General features: G+C 44.0%; 1 protein-coding gene across 2 annotated transcripts in view; it reads left to right on the top strand.

Moving 5' to 3' along the window:
• The window catches only part of LOC135390649 (ceramide phosphoethanolamine synthase-like), a 54511-nt gene that overhangs the window by 2433 nt on the left and 31873 nt on the right, over positions 1–20205 (top strand). The window contains exon 2 of one of the 2 annotated variants that reach the window (XM_064620445.1): positions 16232–16287. The exons of the other annotated variant lie outside the window; for it this stretch is intronic. Within the exon in view, the coding sequence (XP_064476515.1) occupies positions 16245–16287 (43 nt within the window). The 5' untranslated portion in view covers positions 16232–16244. The remainder of the gene's footprint in view (positions 1–16231; positions 16288–20205) is intronic. 2 annotated transcript variants of the gene reach the window in all.

Genomic DNA, 20205 nt, shown 5'->3' with positions numbered 1-20205 from the left:
CTATTCGGGTGAATTTCGTCTTCTACTTTCCAAACCGCTGTTCGTTTTCACTCTGCGGTAACAGAGCTGATAGCGAATCTGTCTCGGACGACACTTGCGGATGAAAAATGGGGTGGCGGGATACCCTCAGAGCGAAAGTTCAGGGTTTGCGGAACCCCCGGAGAGAAAAACTCTGGAAAGGGGGAGACGACCCCGGCCCCCGCTGCCTCCACCTTCGGACGCCCCTGGCTGTCAGCTAATGAAATTATATGCACGCGATAGATCCAATTCTAATATTACGAAACAGACTAGCGTCAGTTTCGGAGACATGTTGTTACCATGTACTTACAACGCCCTAATACACTCTAAGAAAAAAAGGAGTACGTTTACTCCTTTTGGGGAGTAATTGCATTGCCACAAAAAATAGTCCCTTTCGGGAGTAAATGCACGGGAGTAAATGAATGTCACAGAGTGAAGACCGCATTTCACGCGATGTCGTAAGAGTCCCAGGTACATAATTGGTGCGCATGCATGAAAATACTTTGAAGCAAACCGTCAACCGTGATATATCGAGTGATATAAAATCTTGCGCCATACTAGGGCACAATTTGCGAAGAAAGATGCGCTAACTGTTTCTTACTCTGTGTGCTGGAAAATTGCTACGTTGTCTGAGTTATACAGCCTTATGCCCTTCAAATTTACCAAGGGCACATATTTACGGTGACTGTTGCATTCAGGAGACCATTCGTGAAGTTCAGTGACAATTTGCAGTCCTGGGGAGTAAATGTCGGCACTAAATGTTGGGTTAGGGGAGCAAAATGGGGAGTAATTGCAGACTAGGGGAGTAGAAGCTGCAATTACTCCCCGTTTTACTCCTTTTTTTCTTAGAGTGTAGAACGAACTTACAAAACGTTTTGTGTAAAAGACGCGTAAAAGATTATAAATTTACACTGAGGGTATGCATTGCGGACGTTATTAGGCAGCCGAGGAGGGCTGAAAGAAGTGAATGAGGTGATAGGGCCAGCTGATCTCCCGGTTACAGACTCGAACCCGGCTGATTTTGTGGTACACATTCTATACCGAAACACTGTGTGCCACGTGAAAGATATTGGTCGTGTAGATAAGACTAAATCCACGAACAGGCCACTGCGGGTGTTACTACGCGATAATAGCTTTCCCATAATAAAACCATAATGGCTTCTGACTCGTCTCCGAACATTTAAGGTTACGATAGCAGCTTCCGGAGGCAATCGAAAGCTGAAAGGATCGTTCGTTGCCAAACTTTCTCCGCAAGAACTAAAAAAAAAAAAAAAATCTAGCAAGCAAGCAAACATGTGCGCGGGATACATAGAACTGGGTTCATAAATCACCGCTGCCTGGGAAACGGTCGTTCTCTTTTCCCGTCGCGACGTTCTTTCCTTGGGGGATTGTGCAGTCGGGTAAACGAGAGGCTTTCGCCTTGTGTAGGTGTATATATATATGCAGCCCCTAGTGAGGGATATGTGTGGGATACTCCAATGTTTACCTGAGATATGTTCGCGTCCTATATATGTGAATATAGAATTCTTTCTTTTTTACCTCTTTCTCTCCAAACAAGAAAAAGATAATTCGTGCTAATTGTCTTCTTTGTAGGGAGATAAAAAAATTGAATTCCTTTAACGAAAAACACATCCATTTCATCCATTTCATCGGGTGATCTTTATTATTATTGACCTTTCCTTTTCCCAAGTTCAAGATAAAATGAAGTTGTTCCAAGTTGTGGTGTTTCGGCGGCATTTTATTTTATTTTTCGTGCTATTTTTTGCTCTAAACGAACCACGGTTAGCAGAATTAATCCGCCATTAATTTTGACTTGAGACATTTGTTGCTGAAGGTTTGCGTCCTTCTTTATTTATTTTCCCCTAGTCTCAGGTTTTCGTTACGGATATCTGCCACCAGCTCACTTTCTTTCTTTCCTTTTGAACGCTACTGAAGGACGTAATAATGAATCAAAAATGAAATGAAAGTTAGTAAATTGTGCAAAGAACCCCATCCGTTATCGTATGGCCTTTTGTGCATGAAGGAAAAAAAAAATTAAGAACATCCGTAACACGCTGAAAATATGGCGTCTGTGCATTTAAAACTTCTTTGAGTATGTACGTTCGTTTGATTATATCTTACGATTACTACTTTGCGTGCAGAATACAAAAATGCCCTCTGCAAAAGTGTTTCTGCTTCTTTATTTTGTCGCTTCTCGTTGGTTGCTGCTGCCTGAGAAACCCAGCGAAAACAAACATTTATCCATTTCTCCTCCATCGTCACTTCCGGCTGCTTGCCTTGCAGATGACGCTGCTCTTCCGGTTAATATACAGGGTCGTGTTTTGGTACACAAAGGAGGATTGTGATTGGTCGAGCTTCCGGTATAGATGCCGGACCTTCGTGCGCGGGTTAACTAATGTTTTTGCGTTAGGGTCTGGAGTGGGCCTATAAGCATGTTCTCGTTGATTTTGTCCTCTTTATGTCGCAAGGTGTGAGTTCGTTTTATTTATTTATTTTTTATAAAACTGCGGTGCACGTGTTACCCCCACTCCAGGAGTGGATGTCCGAATGGATTCCGGAAGGTTACCACCTGCACTGCTGTCTTTGCACGATGTTGATCGAAAGCTTCTCGAAGGAACGCCCAATTCCCCCCCCCCCCTGAATTATACCTTAGGAATTGGTGCTCGAATTTGTTAGAGATTGATCCTCGAACAATATATGACTCACTCTAAATATACAGGACGTTCATTTTTATCCGTTATAGATTTTTTTTTTATTGAAGAGCTACGAAAGCTACACAGAGGCCGTTTTTGCAAATGGGTTATGGGTCCAGGCGGACATCCTGTCGGACTACTGGACGACTAATTACCTAAAATTCATTAATTAACTTATTAATTAGGTGTTTCCGGCGAAATAAGAGAGAATAGAATTGGAACCATGCAGTCATTATTTAAATCCATCTTTTTTAAATATGCTGAAACGAGCATCGTCGGAGAGTGCATATGTTTTGTAGCGATGGAGCTGATTGGAGTAGGCGTCGAGGATTAGATTGGATTGGATTGGACGGCAAGATAGACCGTTTTATGGCCCAGGCAGGTCGGAGGTCACGTCGTTTCTGCGCTCGAGAAGTGCGTAGTTCTGATTTTGGCTCATTTGCGTATCAAAATTTGATTATTTATATCTCAAAGTACGTTCTTGCTTCAGGATTTCTTTAAAAAAAGATGGTGGATTCTAATAACGGTTGCCTCCAATCCTATCGTCTCGCATTTTCCGGAAAACGAAATTAATTAATTAAAAGTTTCCGCGCTCTTTCCTTCGGGACTCATAAGTCATAACCTACCTGCAAAAACAGCATATGTGTAGCTTTCCTAGGTTTTTTTTATTTAAAAAATTTGTAACGGATAAAAATGAATACCCTGTATATTCTGGCAGTGTTTGTGGTCCGTTATTACACGTACTGTACCTCAGTAGAAAACTTTTTCATTCGTTGCCCTCTGCATTGAAGTCTGTCTATCACGATCATTTGTCACATTCGAGACCGCTCTTTTCACTTCGAACGAGGCGGGGTGCTTAATATAGTGTACATGGCATATAGGTAGGTTCCGTAATATGCACCAATTTAAAACATTAATTTGGACCTGTCGGTTAACGTCTCTTCCATCTTTTAAATCCGAGATGAAATGAGACGCAGAAGACAAAAGGCGACACACCGACGAAGGGGCTTCCTATAGGAGCCCAACTCTGAAATTCTGGAAGGTATACGGCATTGGTGCCATCCTCTTCGCTGAAGCCATCAAACTGGCGCGATGAAAGTAAAGAGCCGCTTCCGAATACTTGTCGTCAGAAGACATCTGGAGCCTGTTACGCTGCCGGAGACGTAAAAGGGAGTAGACGGTGGAAACTGTCTGAGGGGAACCAATGTCTGGAGGATCGATACATGTGCGGAAACGGCGACCACGGAAAACGCACGGTAAAATGCTGATGACGGCTCGAGACCTTCGAGCTGACTTTTGAAAATGTCATCGCAGAAAGTCGGCTGCTCCGTAGTTTGTGTGTAGGTTAAAAAGGGAAGTGATTGTTTTATAATAAGAGTGGAAAAGACTCGGAAGTTTACAAGTACGAATACGAACGTGACGCGTGAAAGTGAGCGGCGTTGCTCTGAGTTGTCTTCTCGGTTCTGCATGGATGAACTCTTTGCCCTCCGCGTCCGATCCGCGTCCTCAAACGCAAAATTCTGCAAAATCCGTAATCCGTATCAAAATCCGTACCCGATATGCGTCCGCAGTGCTCACACACTTTCATATCTGCATCCGATTTGCGAATGACAGGATGCGCGGATGATGGGTTAGAATGCAACTGTCTATATAGGGCTGCATGAAAGAGACGCGATCTTTCTTTACATCAACTTATTTTTTGTAAAGTTAGAAACTTTTTTAGAAGCTTTTTTAGCCGCGAATGCAAACTTCACTATCTCATTAGAAAACATTCACAGTGAACAAATACTGCACTCGTTAATTATCAGATACCAACGAGGCTGTGGGATTGAACCCGGCCGAGGGCACCAGCAATCTGGATGCGCAGTGCCGAAAAAAAAAAAAAAATCTTCTCTATCTCGATACTTTCACGCGGCTTTTCCGCGTCTGATCGGTCGCTATGTTGATATCCGCATCGTGATGCGCCCGAGCGCTATCCGCACCCGATCCGCATATAGCAATGATTATTCGTATTCTTCCGATTCCGCAAGTACTCTGCGGATATCCGCTTACATCCGCTGACAGCGCCGGACTTTATTCTTGAGAAGTCACGCATCGTTACCTTTGCTCCAAAAATAGATGGCGACCAGCCCTTGCTCGTCGTCCCCAGAATCCCACCGTGACAAACGTTGTTGCGCGATGATCGTATCCAGCAACAACTGTGGAGAAATATTCCTTCGTAATGTACATTCATAGCCGCTTCTGTCATATCCTCTCCGTGAGAGCGCCTAACGTCTGTCCGAGATAAGACGGTCAATATTTGAATAATCTACATTGCGTGAGCAACGTTACAGCTTAAAATGGGCTCCCGCATTGATAGCGAATAACAAAAATTGCGCGCCCTGCGTTTGCGCAGCGATGGAATAATTGCGGATTTTAATACAATTAAACAATAATCGAGACCAAGCTTTCAGGAAGTCTCGTGCAAGCGACAGAAGATAGCATTGAAACCAGATAGACCCGTCCCGGATCGTTAATTAATGCGTGGCGCGGTGTTCTTAATTAAAGAAGTTCCTGTTGTCGTGTCATTATCGAACTTTACAGTGTCCTTAGAACGTTAAAAATCATATCAGAATGTTAGAATGTGTAAATGCATCAAGGGACAAAAGGGCTTGCCCTTACAGTCCCGTTATTTCTGTATTTGTCATCGTGATCTATTCGAATAAACTACTTTGACTTTGAAGGGCGAACTCCGTCCTAGTTGATTGTGATATCGGCTAATCGGAAATCGGCTAACATCTGTTCTTTATCAGTAACGTTTTTTCCTCGTTTGCAAGATGCTCGCGTGTAATTAATATAGGTAAGGCTTGACTTATTCGGGTTATATATTTTAACAACATCGGGGGGGGGGGGCAAATATCGTGTCATATCGTTTCAATAATTCGGGTGTAATCGGGTTCAGTTGAACCCGATTCAAACCCATTTCTGGTTGAATCTAATTGCGTTGAATTGAATCAGGTGCGAATGCTTATTCGGCAAAATACATGACGCACGTACACCAGTGTAGACACAGTGTATTAATATTTAGTCCATGCATCTAAGAGGCATTTATCATTTATTTATATATTATCTCGTATTTATGCATATACACACAACTCGGTTTCCAAAGTTCTCTGTCAGTTGTGATGACTTCGGATCCCTCTGGTCCACCAGTTTCCGGGTAAGCCCCACATTTGGCACCCAACGTGGGGCGCCAAACAGATCATTCCTAAAGGGCTGCGCAGCAATGGTTCAGAAGCTATAGGATTAAGAGCTAGTGATGCAAAACTATCGATACTACCGATAGTCGTATGAGAATCGAACTATCTATAGTAAGAAAACTGTCGACAGTAAAAAAACTATCGATAGTACTATCGATAGACGGCCATCGGAAAGCTATCGGGGGGCAGATAGAAATAGAAAGAGAAATGCCCCACTCCTATAAGTTTTACAATACAGGTCAAGGCAGCTTTCCCTCCGACGCTGACCTTGGGCTTCCCATGCCGTTCAAACCAATCACAAGGTCACGTGATACTCTCTGAATTGGATTGATTGCTGCTTTGCACGCAGTCTCATGGGTGCGATGATTATGATGCGCATCATCCTTCGCTGCTTGCAGTGCATCATCCATACATTACAGTTAAGCGGAAAGAGCTTCCTTCGCGCGTGATTCTGTTTTCGTTGTCAATGTGCCAGTGCGAAACCGAAGGCTGGAACAAAAGCATCGATAGTGAGAATCAAATCTGGCTATCGGTAGTAAAAAAAAAAGAAAAACTCACAGAATCGCCCATAAGTGCATAGATAAAAAAGCACGACCGACAGGAGCGTATTACGTATAAGGACCCCGTAGGAGCAAAGGTTAAAATCGATTACTACCGAGAAGAGCCGAGTCAAACTTTATCCGGCCTTTTCCTTTCCTTTTCTTTTTTTTTCCGTACCTCCCTCGCGGCTTATTTGGTTGGCTGATTGAGCATCTTGTACAACCCGTAAATCAATGGGGATTATTTATGACGGGATCTCTCTTTGAGGAAACAACTTCCGTTTCTGCTCTCTCGAATGGATGGCAACGAGGAGCATCGAGAGGAAAAGGGCGAGGACAGACAGGCGAACGGGGAATGACGTGAAGGGATGATGATGATACCGATTAGCTGGGTTGCTTTTAAGGATCAGTCAGGTGACATTTAACGTGTCTCTCAGCCCTGTCTCATCCGTCAAGCTGCCCATCTGGAGTCACCGTGCAAAATACTTTCTCTCTGCGCTGCATTGTCACTGCACAATCAAATTTACAAAAGCAGTCGGGGACGGCCGACACGATCCTCGTGTGACGTTGAAAAGTTCATTGCCTGTCTTCTCGCTGGTCCCATGCCAGGGAAATGGGCTACGTCCCTAATTCTCCGATACGCTCTTTCGAAGAGTGGACGATTTTTAAAAGGTATATCGAACAAGGGGAGGCCTCGCCCGCAGGTCGTCGTTCTTAGTCATTCTACAACACGCCACAGTGAGTGGCTCAGAGTGCTCCGCGGCCGAATTTTGTATCGCGATTATGGCGCCATTTCACCGAATATATGTAAACCTCAACTGAATTCCGCTTGTTTTTTGAGCTGTCGCGTAAGTACAAGTGCTGGACCTCATGTCTTCTCGTGGACTGCTAGCCGGGGGAAATATGCTGGGGCGTAACCACAAGATATTCCGTATATAGCAGACGACAAGATGAGATGCATGCCAACGCAAAGTCGATATTGCGGCACAGGGCGAATGCTGAATATAATGTGCGACAAAACTTTTGCTCGGTGAGTAGTTAGTTTTATTTATCTATTTATGTTTTGTTTATTTATTTTTGCGTTTTCTCCAACTAGAATGTTCCGTGGGTATGACAGAAAATGCGCATTGTATCGCAGTTTGTGATAGCATATAGCATGGATGTGCAGCCGGATACAGGCCTCTATACGGCATCCCAGGGATAGTTGCAGAAAAATCCCGATCTCGACCCGGGATCCACATTTAGAAATCCCGGGATTGTAAAAACGGTTCGGAATTCCGAACCCTATAGTTGCGACCACCGCTGTGACCGGATCGCAGACGTGGATAGATAGCTAGATATATACAGTCTTGGGTAAGTTACTTCTAAAAAGTAACTGAGTTGCAGTTATAGTTACTTTCTTAGTCAAGTAACTAGTTACAGTTACAGTTACTTTCTTAGTCAAGTAACTAGTTACAGTTACAGTGACTGAGAGAAAGTAACTTAGTTACATTAGTTACTTTTTATAAAAATGACCATGAGAGGGTGATGCAATTGTTAAAAACATACATTTACTTACATTTACTTAAGTGCGATAAAAGTATTATTGCACTTAACCAGAAGTTGTATATGTCAATATGTGGCTCTCCCACTGGGAAAAATACGACATGTGTACGTACGTAAAAAAAGGATAGACATTTATTCGAGTAACTAGTTACATTTTCCAGTTACATTCACAGAAACAGTAACTAGTTACAGTTAAAAGCTACTTTTCTGGAAATGTAACTAGTTACTGTAACTAGTTAACCCCAAAAGTAACTAGTTACAGTTACAAGTTAGAAGTAACTTAGTTACTACCCAAGACTGGATATATAAGTACAGTATAGAGCAGAATCAGATAGATCAGGATAGATCGGTGCCCTTGGAAATATGAATAAATAAATAGAGCGATGCCAGCAGGAACGAGGCTGATTGTTATGATTATGAACATACTTACTGAACTTCCCGTTCATCATCTCAAAATAAAGTCGTTGTTGTTTTTCGTAAATCGGGCTATGCGTGCAACGTTTTCCCATCGCACGGGGAGGATAAACCTTGAAAAGCTCAAAATGATATGAAAGACAGTTCTTCTCGTTTGGCCAGGCATTCGCGCCAATAAATATGATTCGTACGGCCCAAGTCCCTTATACAGTTTCCCACGCTTTATAATCGGTTGGTTTCGTCGGGAAAAATGTCTCCCGCGCAGAAAATGTGTTAGCCTCAACGGGACGACATCCCGTTACTCTTTCGAGATTTAATTACGGGTGAGCCCGCTCGGAATGCGAGGCGTTCAACGATGCCAGGGCCCGAGTAATGTCACCTGTCCAGTGTCGTTAGCGTGCGATCAATCACCCTATATGGGCTTAGAAAAAATGTTGTATTCCGCCGGGAAATCGTGTAAAGCTATTATGGTGCCCGTTCTGTGGCAGGCAGGTGACATTGTGCGTTCTGCGTAAACAACGCAGTTGGGACAATACCTAGCGCAAGGCGGTTACGCTGAATACTGTGTTCTGGTGGCTTCGAGCTGGTCGATTTGAAGCTCGTATCGCTGGTGACCACGACCTACTAGATTATAACGACCATGTCATAGGCACCCCTTCCCAGCGCCGCATTTTTGGAACGTAGCGGTGGCGCTACTCATCGTCCCTGTTATTGCTTAATCAACTTCTACAATACTTTGTACTTCAGCTTACCTTAGTATTTCTGTACAAGCGGTGGATATTCCACAGATGTTTCATTCTGAGGTTGATTGTCATCATCATTCTACGCGTTTTCATAAGAGCTATTGCTGTCGTCTGCTACGGTAGCCGTGCATACGCCATACCTGGGTAGTAAAGTCATTACTGTAATGAAATTACAGTAATTACTTTTTCTGGTAATTTGTAATGTACTGCATTACTTTTGATACGATGTAATTTGTAGTGTAATTTAATTGCATTTTGGCAGTAATTTTAATGATATTACTCGTTACTTTTTACAAAAGAATCGACTGTGTGTTTTTGTTGACACTTGGCATAAAGAGAGTTGCCGACCGCTCACTATGAAGGGTGACGCACTCAATATTGGCACAGAAAAAATGTGTGTCTCGTTTTTGCAGCGTGGTGTTGTGTGACAGTGAATTTCCACGTCCTCTATATCATTACGACTAAACTCGCAGTAATGACTTTGTAATGTCATTACTTTTTCGTAGTAATTGTAATGTAATTTCATTACATTTCAATTGCAGTAATGAGTAATGTAATTTATTAAATTCTAACTGGAGTAATGAGTAATGAAATTTAATTACATTTTAGAAGTAATTTACCCAGGTATGGCGTACGCTTCTGCGCGTTCAGAATTCAAATTTCCATCGTCCAATCGTGGCACAGATCTCGCGCGCCGATGAGTAGCGCCCCTGGCGGATCGTGCGCACGGGCTCCTCATAGGGGTTGCTGATTATGACGTGGTCGTTATAATCTAGTAGGTCGTGCTCGTGAAGTCGATACTGCACTAGTGCACTATTTGCGTGTCGTTATTTCTGTTCTGTCAAAAGTATTTCCAGCAACGGGCTAAAGCTATTTGTATACGAAAACGCATATTCTCCAGAACTGGGGTGCCTGTGGGTGGAGCCTTTGCGTCAGGCCGCCCAAGATAGAAAGTACGTGGGGAAACACTGAAGTTGTGTTTAGTCTCTTTGTGTACCGAACGGACACAAAGATAACTGCGGTTATCCCCTGTGTTTGAACAGACCACGCGCTGAAGAGGGATCTCTTATCGTGTCACTTTGGTGACGCAATATCATAGGGTGGTTGCAAATCGCTGTCTTGCCAGCAGGGAAAAAACCCTGTTTTTAATATGGCAAAGCGGAAATCCCAGCGATTTAGTGTGGGGGGATTGAAGCCGAAGGTCGGAAGTATTGTGAACAGAGACTGTTGTTCAATTTCCTGTAATTCACACCATAGAGTCATAATGATCGCAGAAATTGAATTTAAAGTACGCCGCAAAAAGCGACCGTGCGCAACGGTGGTGGAGAGCAGTACCAGTCTGTGATCTGCCTGTGACCTCGTGCTGACGCTACAGGGGCCACGCTCGTTGATTGGTTCAGAGAAATGTCGTCTGCTACTTAGCTGTCGTCTGCTACACGGCTGTTCGGGGCTCTGAAAAAACGTTGCTCCTGGCTCGCTCATGATTTGGCCGCTCCTTCTATCCCCAATAGACGATTTCAGAAAATCCCAGTGCTCCTTGCGCACGCGTTGCATCCTGGGAGATTACTAGAATGAGGAAGGGAGAACTGTCTTTTCGTTTCGTTTTCTTCGTCGTTTCTTCGTCGTCACGTTTCGTTTTCGATGACCTTGACTCCCCGTGGAAAATCGACCGAGAGAGAAGGAACCGAAACAGCTTGGAGACCTTCTGCTTTGTTACCAGCAAGTTCCCAGAGTTCAAAGCGGCGCTAAGCTCTCTGGGATTTTCTGAAGTCGTGTAGTCTCCTGGGGAACTGGCAAAACTGGTTCACAACGGCAAAGGGACAGAGCGGTGATCCCCACTGATCAGCGAACCAGAACGCGTGGACCCTGTGACGTCATCGGTGATGTGGCATCATTATTCTTCTCGTTATACTCGGAGTGGCGAGTTAAGGGTGAAGGCGCGGAGCTGTTTAATCTGAAAATATTTTGGATGACCCTCTGTACTCCTGTACTTCTGTTTATACTTGTGTTTACGTTTGTTTGAGACGAAGATGGAGTCATGAAAGGGTGTGGACGTGTCCGTTTGAATGAAGCCCACTTCAAGCCCAAAGTGTTGCAAGACGGGGTAGTTGGTGTTGGACTGATTGGGTTATGTGTGTACCAATCAGGAGCTTTGATTCTTCAGAAATGGGGTCATCGAGTGTATATAATGCACGTTATTACACGTTAAATGCTCAATTGCGAGTTTGCAGAAGTTCTGTCCACTGCGGTGCTTGTCTAACCTCTGCCCGTGCCTTTTGGCTGCATCTCAACGTTATGGTACTTTTCAAGTCGTCAGGAAGCCCTGCCAGCGTGGTGTAGTGCTTAGCGCACTAGACCGAGTACCAAAAAGTCTTATTTTGCGTTTCTTTCTGATTATTTTCTTTTCATTTCTGATAACTTGAGCGAAGTCGATCCGAGAATCATTATTAGCTTGCGTAGCTTTCGATTACTTACTTTTCGCCATTATAGCGTAGCACTTTGCCGTATTGCGTCGAGCTGCGTCATCGAAATGCTCTTCACCGAAGCAGCTGTATAGTTCTGAGAACACTCGAGAGTCCACTGTATACGTTATTGGAGCTCCTATCTCCGCTATATCAATTGTGAATGAGTCGCCCGCACCGCTGTGCTTCTTCCTAAATCACCATGGAAACGTGGTCCTCAGAATAGTGGAGCAGACGGCGGATTATGGGTGAGCAGCGCGACATTTGGCTGCTGACTTGTGCTGCACAACGGACAGGTCTGTTTATGCAGGATATGATAGAATCATCATTCGCTTCATGTATCGCCCTTCATTACCTTTTGACCCCTGATCGTGAGAATTTATTGAATAATTTTTTTCTTCTTCTTCTGCTTCAAGTTCGTCCGTATAGTGTCGCTTCAACCGAAACAAGTGAAGAAATTGTCTTCAATTATTTCTCCCGCGTGTTATGACTACTTTTTTTCAGTTGAGTCCAAGTAAGGACACTAGCGGGGGTTGCCAAAAATGCTGATTATAATTTTTCTTACCGTCTAGACTGTCTTTGAAATATGTTGTCGGGTCTTCCTTATGTTTCCAAATTGACGCCAATTAGCTCCCCAACTGGTCGACAAATCGGCAGGAAGTCTCTCCGTGTGGTATAAAAAAAAAAAAAAAAAACGAAAGCAGACAGCGGGGAGTCCACGCGAAAGCTTCGCCATAACTTGCGTCATTTCAGTTCATTTATTGCTACGCGTACTTTATTTCTTTTCTTTTTTTTTTTTTCTGCCCTTTGTGAAACACTTTCTGTGTGAGCATTGTGAAACCCCGTTATCTTCCCATTGATGTAAAATGTCCACACTTTTATGCACACTTTCTACCTCTTCACGCAGTGCCATTGCTTTGTGATGAGGCTATAATCCCTTTCAGATGGAGTTTTTAATTTCTTGAGAGATATCGGAATTCTAAACGTTTCGTAGTTTTGGACTAATGTTTTCCTTTTCTTTTTTTCCTACCCTCTTTTTACTACGCATCACGTCACATCCTCCTCACTAGAGCCCAGATTTTATTTTGTATTTTTTTATCTCTCGATATGGTTTCGTACCCGGATTTTTGGTCTTGGTCTGGGACCGATCACAAGTATTCTATGGTGCATATAAATGCATGTTTAGCACGTTGTGGCATATTTCGCATGAATCTCGCTGTCACGATAGTGCATGAAAAGTGCATGTTTACCATATTTTCAGCTGCGAGAGCTTACTACGTCTTTTTCCAAGGATGGTATCGCTGGTTTTGGGGCGGTGATGGGACGTCTTTCGCGAAAATCCTGGATGCAATCTAATATTCTCCATGTTTCGGTGCTGTGCCCAGCCCGTACCCTGACTGCTCCATCCTCCACTGTGTGCATGGTTGATGGGCCGTACTTCACCTTTGCCATATTAGCATTACGAAGACGGACGGCGTTCGCATGTTGGTCAGCATGACACAGTGCCGAACGCGAAGCCATGCCGAAATAAGCCTGAGCATGGACAACACGAAAAACATCTAGGGTTCCGCGTTTTCCGTTTTTATTTTTGGCCGTTTCATCTTTTCAGTTTTCTTTCTCCTTTCATTCATTTCATTTCCTTTGTGGGAGTAGCAGAATTCGTGAGGTGATGAATTCAACATCTTCCTTTTTTTTTTTTTTTTTTTATATAACCAAACTCAAACGATTTTTATTTTTGGGCGGATTCGGCGTATGTTTTTTGGTGTTTTTTCTTGGCGTGGTACATGGTTTACCCGACAGTTATCGGCTAATAGAAATCCCAATGTAATTTCCGCACGACGATCATTCAACATGACGTTGTTCGCTGCGGTGGCGTTTTACTGCTAACGAAAAAGTAAATTGACACTTTTCACAACCGTCGTATTTCTGTATGGTTTTCTGACCTGTATCAAGGACTTGCTGGGGCATGTGCGGCAATTTATCTCCGTCATCGTTCCAAGAATGTCTCCCTCTGTACTCGTCGTTTTTCGATTAAAACCGAATGAGGGAAAAATTTGCCCGGCGTATGTTTTTCGATTAAAACCGAAAACACGGAACCCTATACATCTAACGTACATGTATATGTGTGCCCATGCTCAGGCTTGTTTCGTCATGGGTTTCGTCCACCCAGCTACGCTGCCTCTACGCTGTTTTATCAGTGACGAACGCAAAACCTTCAGCGCCATGATTTATGTCTGTGGCAAAGTGCAGTATTCTTTGTTGTGTGCCGCAGAACGAATGCGGCTTTATTTTACCGCGTTATCCCGAATATCATATACTTACTTTTAAAAAAATATAGGCATTTGATGAATTTCTTTCGTACCAAGAGCAATGAAAAACATTGCGTATATTTCGAAGATTTTCAGTGTATAGTTGCTGCACGCATATTTAGGGAGTTTTTAGTGCGTATTTATCCGCACGTTCATTCATGCTTTTAACTATAGTCACAATTTCGGCACAGTTTTGGCGCAGTATGACCTTAGTTCTCCGTGTGCTAATAAAACTGCAATCATCATCATTATTACCACCGTTAAAATGTCCAACTGGAGGAGGCGGTACATGTGCGAAAATAATAGTACAACGGTTTCCCACGCTGGTATTCAGACCGAGGGTATAGGAACATCGTTTTTGGACTGGAAGATTCTGTACCGCCACTCTCGGGACACGATTTGAAGTAAATAGCGCCATAATGATCTTGTGACAACTCGTAGCTTGTTGTTGTTTTTTCGTTAATTATTGGAAGGTATTTGTGCACAAAAGGAAAATTAATCCCTGGTACGACAAGAGAACAAGCATGTACCAGTTTATAGAGAAAAAGAAAAGATATGGATCAACTGAAAAAAAAAAAAAAGTAGACCATGAGTAGGCCTAGTATTGACCATTGGTACATCAGCATTACGACGCGCAGCAACGTAAAGGCTTGTGAGCACCACCTTCAAGTTTTCATAAATTGTTCGAGACATACACTACACGATGCTATATGCGTTATGCTTTGCGCCCAACTTATACCAGCAATCAGAATGTCTTAGAATATAGGGTACCCAAGCGCTTTGTGACTCCAAGGGGATGAAGTTCCGTCACTGCGCATTGCGCAAAACATATATGGCTTCTGGGCATGCGCAGTGAAAACTAGTTTTTTTTTTCTTCGGGGTCCTAATAGCGCTTCGGTGCCTCATTCTAAAACACTTTGTTGTTACTGCTATTAGTTCCACTAGACAGATTTTGGCGCATTGCCTTGAAATGACAATTCTGTCATTGCCTATACTGTTTTTCATTATGTTTCTCCAATGACATAATTGTCACTTGAAGGTAATGCGTCACAATCTACGTGTCGAGCATGAAAGCAGTGAACGTTTGAGAACGAATTAACGGCAGCTGAGCATTGTGCGACGTGTCACCCACAAATAGTTCACCAAAGGGACACGCTTCATTAACGATCGACCCCCTCTCCCTCGGTAACCCGCAAACACTCGAACGGAACTACCTTATCCACTGGTTGTGAGATTATGTATACATTTTACCTCACAACAAGTCGACAGGCACAGGATCGGAAGATACGGGTCCGATTGCAAAGTACACGCCAGATGTAAAAATTCATTCAACAAATCCCTCTTCAGATGAGAAAGGAAAACGAATCGTACTGAGCTTAGGCCTTGGAGTGACGCACCTTTGAGGATGTCATGAAAGTCCTTTTATTTTTTTATAGATTGCCGAAATATATGGGCATCCCTCGTCTGGACAACATAATAGCGCACTAGCCATCAAATATGTGTGGCATTTTCGACGACGTTATTTCGGTCTTTGGCTCTCGACAGGGTAAAAATCGGATGTTCCTGAGTGAACGTCACGGAAAAGAAATACATTCATTTCGTTTCATTTTGTTCAGTTACACATCTCGTTCTAACTTCCAGAAGCACCTTCGGAACCATAACTGGAGAAAATATATAAGGCGTGAAATTGACAAGTATGACTATTCATATTTAGGTATAGGGGCATTATAATGGGCAATTCATTTTGATGGATAAGTGTTCCTCACTTCAAAGCTCAGCTGCAGCTTTATTCAAAATTCTCAACTCTATCAGCTCTCAGGACCTGCTATCCGGCGCCCTCTCTCGGTAGTGATCAAATTGAATCGTCATTAGCCAACTTTTGGTGACAGCTTTTGGTTTCAGTATGGTTTAATTTAGGTACGTGGTTCGAGTCCCGCCTATGTCTGGCTCTTTCGACGACTGCCATATTTCAATTAGTTTAGGTGCCGCGTGCATTAATGCGTCGTGAACGCGCGCGTTGCTAATACAGTGTCGTTACTATTACCAGTCGGAGATAACCGCAGGTACAAGGGCCGCTGCGTGAGCATGTTGTCGACCCTTGTACGACAAGGCGATCAAGGCGTGTAGAGTTTCGCACGCGAGCAATGCTCGGTAACTGATGATAGCGCGCGCGCGCTTTGCGCGACCGCGTGAGTGCGAAAGCTTATCGGGGCTTGCCTCGCAGAGCCGGGAAAAGTACTCAGTTTGAGGACTCTTTACTCTGTGACAGGGGATGACGAGACATGACTCCTCCGAGGTCCGCCGGAGAAAGAAATGCATTCAAAAGTGAGCTATACTTTTCCCATAACTTCCGCATGTTGATGCTCTGTCGGTTTTCTTCTTTTTACTGCGTGTTCTTTTGCTAGGACGTATTAGGAACGTTAATCCGCCGCGTTGTGCGGTTCTTCTCGTGCACATTGAGACAGCGAGTCTCGCAAGCTTTTGTTTATTTGTTTTTTTCGTTTCTACCATACTGCTTGCGACATACTTGTATAGGGTTTTGTCCCCTTCCAATGCGATCAACCAACATTGTGTCTGAAGGCGGACCGTATGGCACAGGATTCTTTTAGCCAAGAGAAATAATCTTGCGACAACTGAACGTTTCAGATAGGGTAGATCGTGAGCTGTCGATTTCAAAGAAGTTTGTCGCAAGCAGTACATTCAGAGAGCCCTTTTCTATATACTTTTTTGCTGCCACCTGAGATGTGTTTACGTTGGAAATCCAACAGAGATTCGTTCAAAGAAACAAACTGGAACGTGAAGAAAGAGCCTTCATCGCACGCACTCAAGATGTATATCTCGAAAGCACTAGCATAAAGAAAAATGCCTGTCGAAAAATATACCTCATTTCCTTTTATCGCTGAAATAATAGGACATTGGACGTTGCATATCCGCGTGGCAACGCTTTTCTTGCCGGATATCTGTTTCTCCTTTGTTGTTTGACTCCTTTGTTGGTAAGAAATATCGTGCGACGTCTTCGTGACATGAAAGTTCACGCGACGAGATGTACTATATCGCTTCGTAGTTGACAAAAGTGACGGCGAAGTGACGGTTACTCGTGTGGCGGCATATTGCTTATCTTCCGATAAAACGCTCATCTCGGCCCGAAATAAACGATCGTTTCCGAGTGTGGTGCGACTCGCTTCAGAATTGCAATGTCTCAAGAAAAATGGGCTCCCGCGACGTTTATACGATACTTAAGTATGTAATACTTCGTTTTTTTTTAAATTTTTTCCGCGTTAGCGCCGCGAAGCAACTGTGGCTATGAGCGGCGTAACGATGTGGACAGATGTAGAGAGGACAGCAGGAAGGAGTCGGGGACAGAGGGGTTAGTATGCGTCCTGGGCCGACTTCAGGGAGAACTGTGCCGACATTCGACTGGAAAGTCTCGGGAAAACCCAGGGAAAACCTCAGACAGCACAGCCGGTGGTAGGATTCGGACCCACGACCTTGGCTAGCACCAACGAGCGGGACGCCTTGACCCGCTGGGCCCCGCTGGTAATAATTTATGTCGCGAAACAACGATGATCATGAGCATGATTCACGAGCGTGATTCATGTATACACCTTGCCCACCAGAAGAACGCTGTAATCTACCATTTAACGTACTAGTATTAACGTATATCACATGATCCATTTTTCATTGTAGCTTATGATGTTGTTGTTTCTTCATGCATAAACTTCGTTGTATGTCATATTATTATCTCACATTATCACGGCGTTGTATTTTCACTATTTTTCACCATTTTTCTGTACTAAATGTGATTTACATATACTCGTGATGCTGTTTAATATTGTAACCCACTCCCCCATGTAATGTCCCCAAGGGACCTTTGGAGGTATTCTGAAATAAATAAATAAATAAATAAATCTCAGTACGTGACGTCTCTCGCCGATGACGATGTGTCAGGCTTGTCCAAATTGAACCAACGTTGATGTCAGGATTGAAACCTCTAACCTTGGTATGGGACCAACTGTTTCAACATGGCAGATCAGTTGTCTGGCAAAGGAGGAGCTGACACTCTTCTATGATATAGAACTGTTCTCAGACCGGAACAACACACACCGCCTAAGAACGCGGAAGTTTGTGTATTTTCTCGATCAGAGGAAAAGGAATCGCTACACTAATACCCCTGTCACACGGGCATTTTCGATCCTGCTCGACCGAACCTGCTTGAACCCAATGCAGATCGGATGGTGCTACACGGCCGCTTCCAAGCAGGATCGAACTTTGATCCTGATTGACTCAAGACAGTTCCCATAACAGGATTGAGAATTTCAAGACGGCTCGACGGCCGCCATTTGCATCCTCGACCCCGGTGAACTGTCATAACTTAAGACGGACATGCGCGCGAAGCTACAAATGATGCTTACATCGGTATACGATAAATTACCACTAATATCGCTGTTATATAGGAAACGCGAAATTAATGAGTCCCGTTTATTCATTTGCGCAAGTCAACCATTCAATGTGCATTGAAAGTGGCCGTGTAGCAGCGTCAAAACTCGAGCGTGCTCGAGAAGTTCGATGCAGATCGGATTCGAGAAGGATCGAAATGCCCGTGTGACAGGGGTATTAAATTTATTTCTCATTAGAAATGCACACACACACAACATTATTGTGTGATGATGAATGGGGCCCGGAGTTCCACGCATTGCCTGTGAGGGTATCGTATTGCCTGTGTCGTAGCGAAACCTTCTTTTTCATCCCTTCGTGAGGGTCCCTGCAACAAGTACCCGTTTCTACGGCGTGCATGGGAGTCTCTCCTGCTCAGCGGTCGTTTCGCGACGTTGCATCATGCAGTATAGAGCAGTCTTGGATAGTAACTAGTTATACAGTAACTAGGTACTTTTCTGGAAAGGTAACTTGTATAACTGTATCTATAGTTACCACTTTTGGTTGTAACTCTAAATTATAACTGAAGTAATTAAGTTACTCAGGCACGACAATATTTTTCACGCGTCAGTTCCCTATAGCGTCGGTTTGTCGAGGCTTCAAGTACCGTATTTTCACGCGTATTAGCCGCGGCTTATGCGCGATTTATTTTTTTCGCGGACGCTCTGCGGCTTATCCGTGGGTGCGGCTTATCTGGTGACTATTTTTCCTGGCACTTTCCCCATACCCCCGGTTAAACGAAAGGGCCGTACAGTGCCTCATGTTTTTCGGAACAGGACCGCCCTGCCAGTGCACGAACAATACCGAACAGGGGCGGGTCCACTCCACATTCGAGTGGACTAACCCGTCAATCCACGAAAAACACGCAACAAGGGCACAATCCGATCTTAGTAGAACACTAGAACTGACCTCCTTCGTTATACATCATGCCGACACCGGAATGTGGACAGGGTTTATGGCCTTCCCCACGGTCTCCTTTGTCAGCAGACCCACAGGAAGGGTGCAATACACCTGTCATCGGGATAAAACGTGGTCAGCTAAGCGTCAGTTCTCATTTGACCTGAGCAGTGGATTCGTGGACACGGGCACGGCAGTTAGAGGTGAGGCATGGCTCCAACGCTGAGGCACAGCCACGACAGCGGCTTCAAACTAAAAGTCGTCGATTTCGCGGACAAGTACGGGAACAGGGCAGCTGGTAGGGAGTACGGCGCTGACGAGCGTTGAGCGTCTCTGTTGATTTTGTATGTGTATCACTGGTTTAGCGCACAAAGCGGTCGCATCGTATTACCCGCGGCTTATCTGCGTGTGCGGCTTATCTGCAAAAACATTTTCAAAATGTATCTAAGAACGAGTCCTGCGGCTTATCTGCGGTGCGGCTAATACGCGTGAAAATACGGTATACACTATTCGGATAAGCCTGGATAAGCCGGCGTAGTTGGTGGTAGCTCATGGTGGGGATAATGCAGCAGTAACGCGGGGTTAGAAGAACGATGAGACACAGACACACACACAAAGACATCACACTATATATTACACTAGCTAGTTCAAGTACACTGCCGTTTTTCCCAACCAGAGATTCCACGAATCTTGTCATCTCGTACGCACCGCTTCCCTAACTCCCACAGTGCTGCTAAGACCCATGGGAAATCCTCTGTTTATAACACTGCATAACGACAGGAGGGTACAAGGGCTAAAAGAAAGTTTCTGAGAGTTACATTTATTCGGCTTTTTTTTTCTCGACTTTTTCGTAATTAAGTTAACGTTTAACGTGGTAACTGTAGCTATAAGTTACATTGGAAAAAGAGTAAC

The sequence above is a fragment of the Ornithodoros turicata genome, chromosome 4 (assembly GCF_037126465.1).
Source record: "Ornithodoros turicata isolate Travis chromosome 4, ASM3712646v1, whole genome shotgun sequence".
Classification (NCBI taxonomy): Eukaryota; Metazoa; Arthropoda; class Arachnida; order Ixodida; family Argasidae; genus Ornithodoros; species Ornithodoros turicata.
Note: the sequence above shows the minus strand (reverse complement) of the source record. Positions and strands in the feature narration are given on the sequence as shown.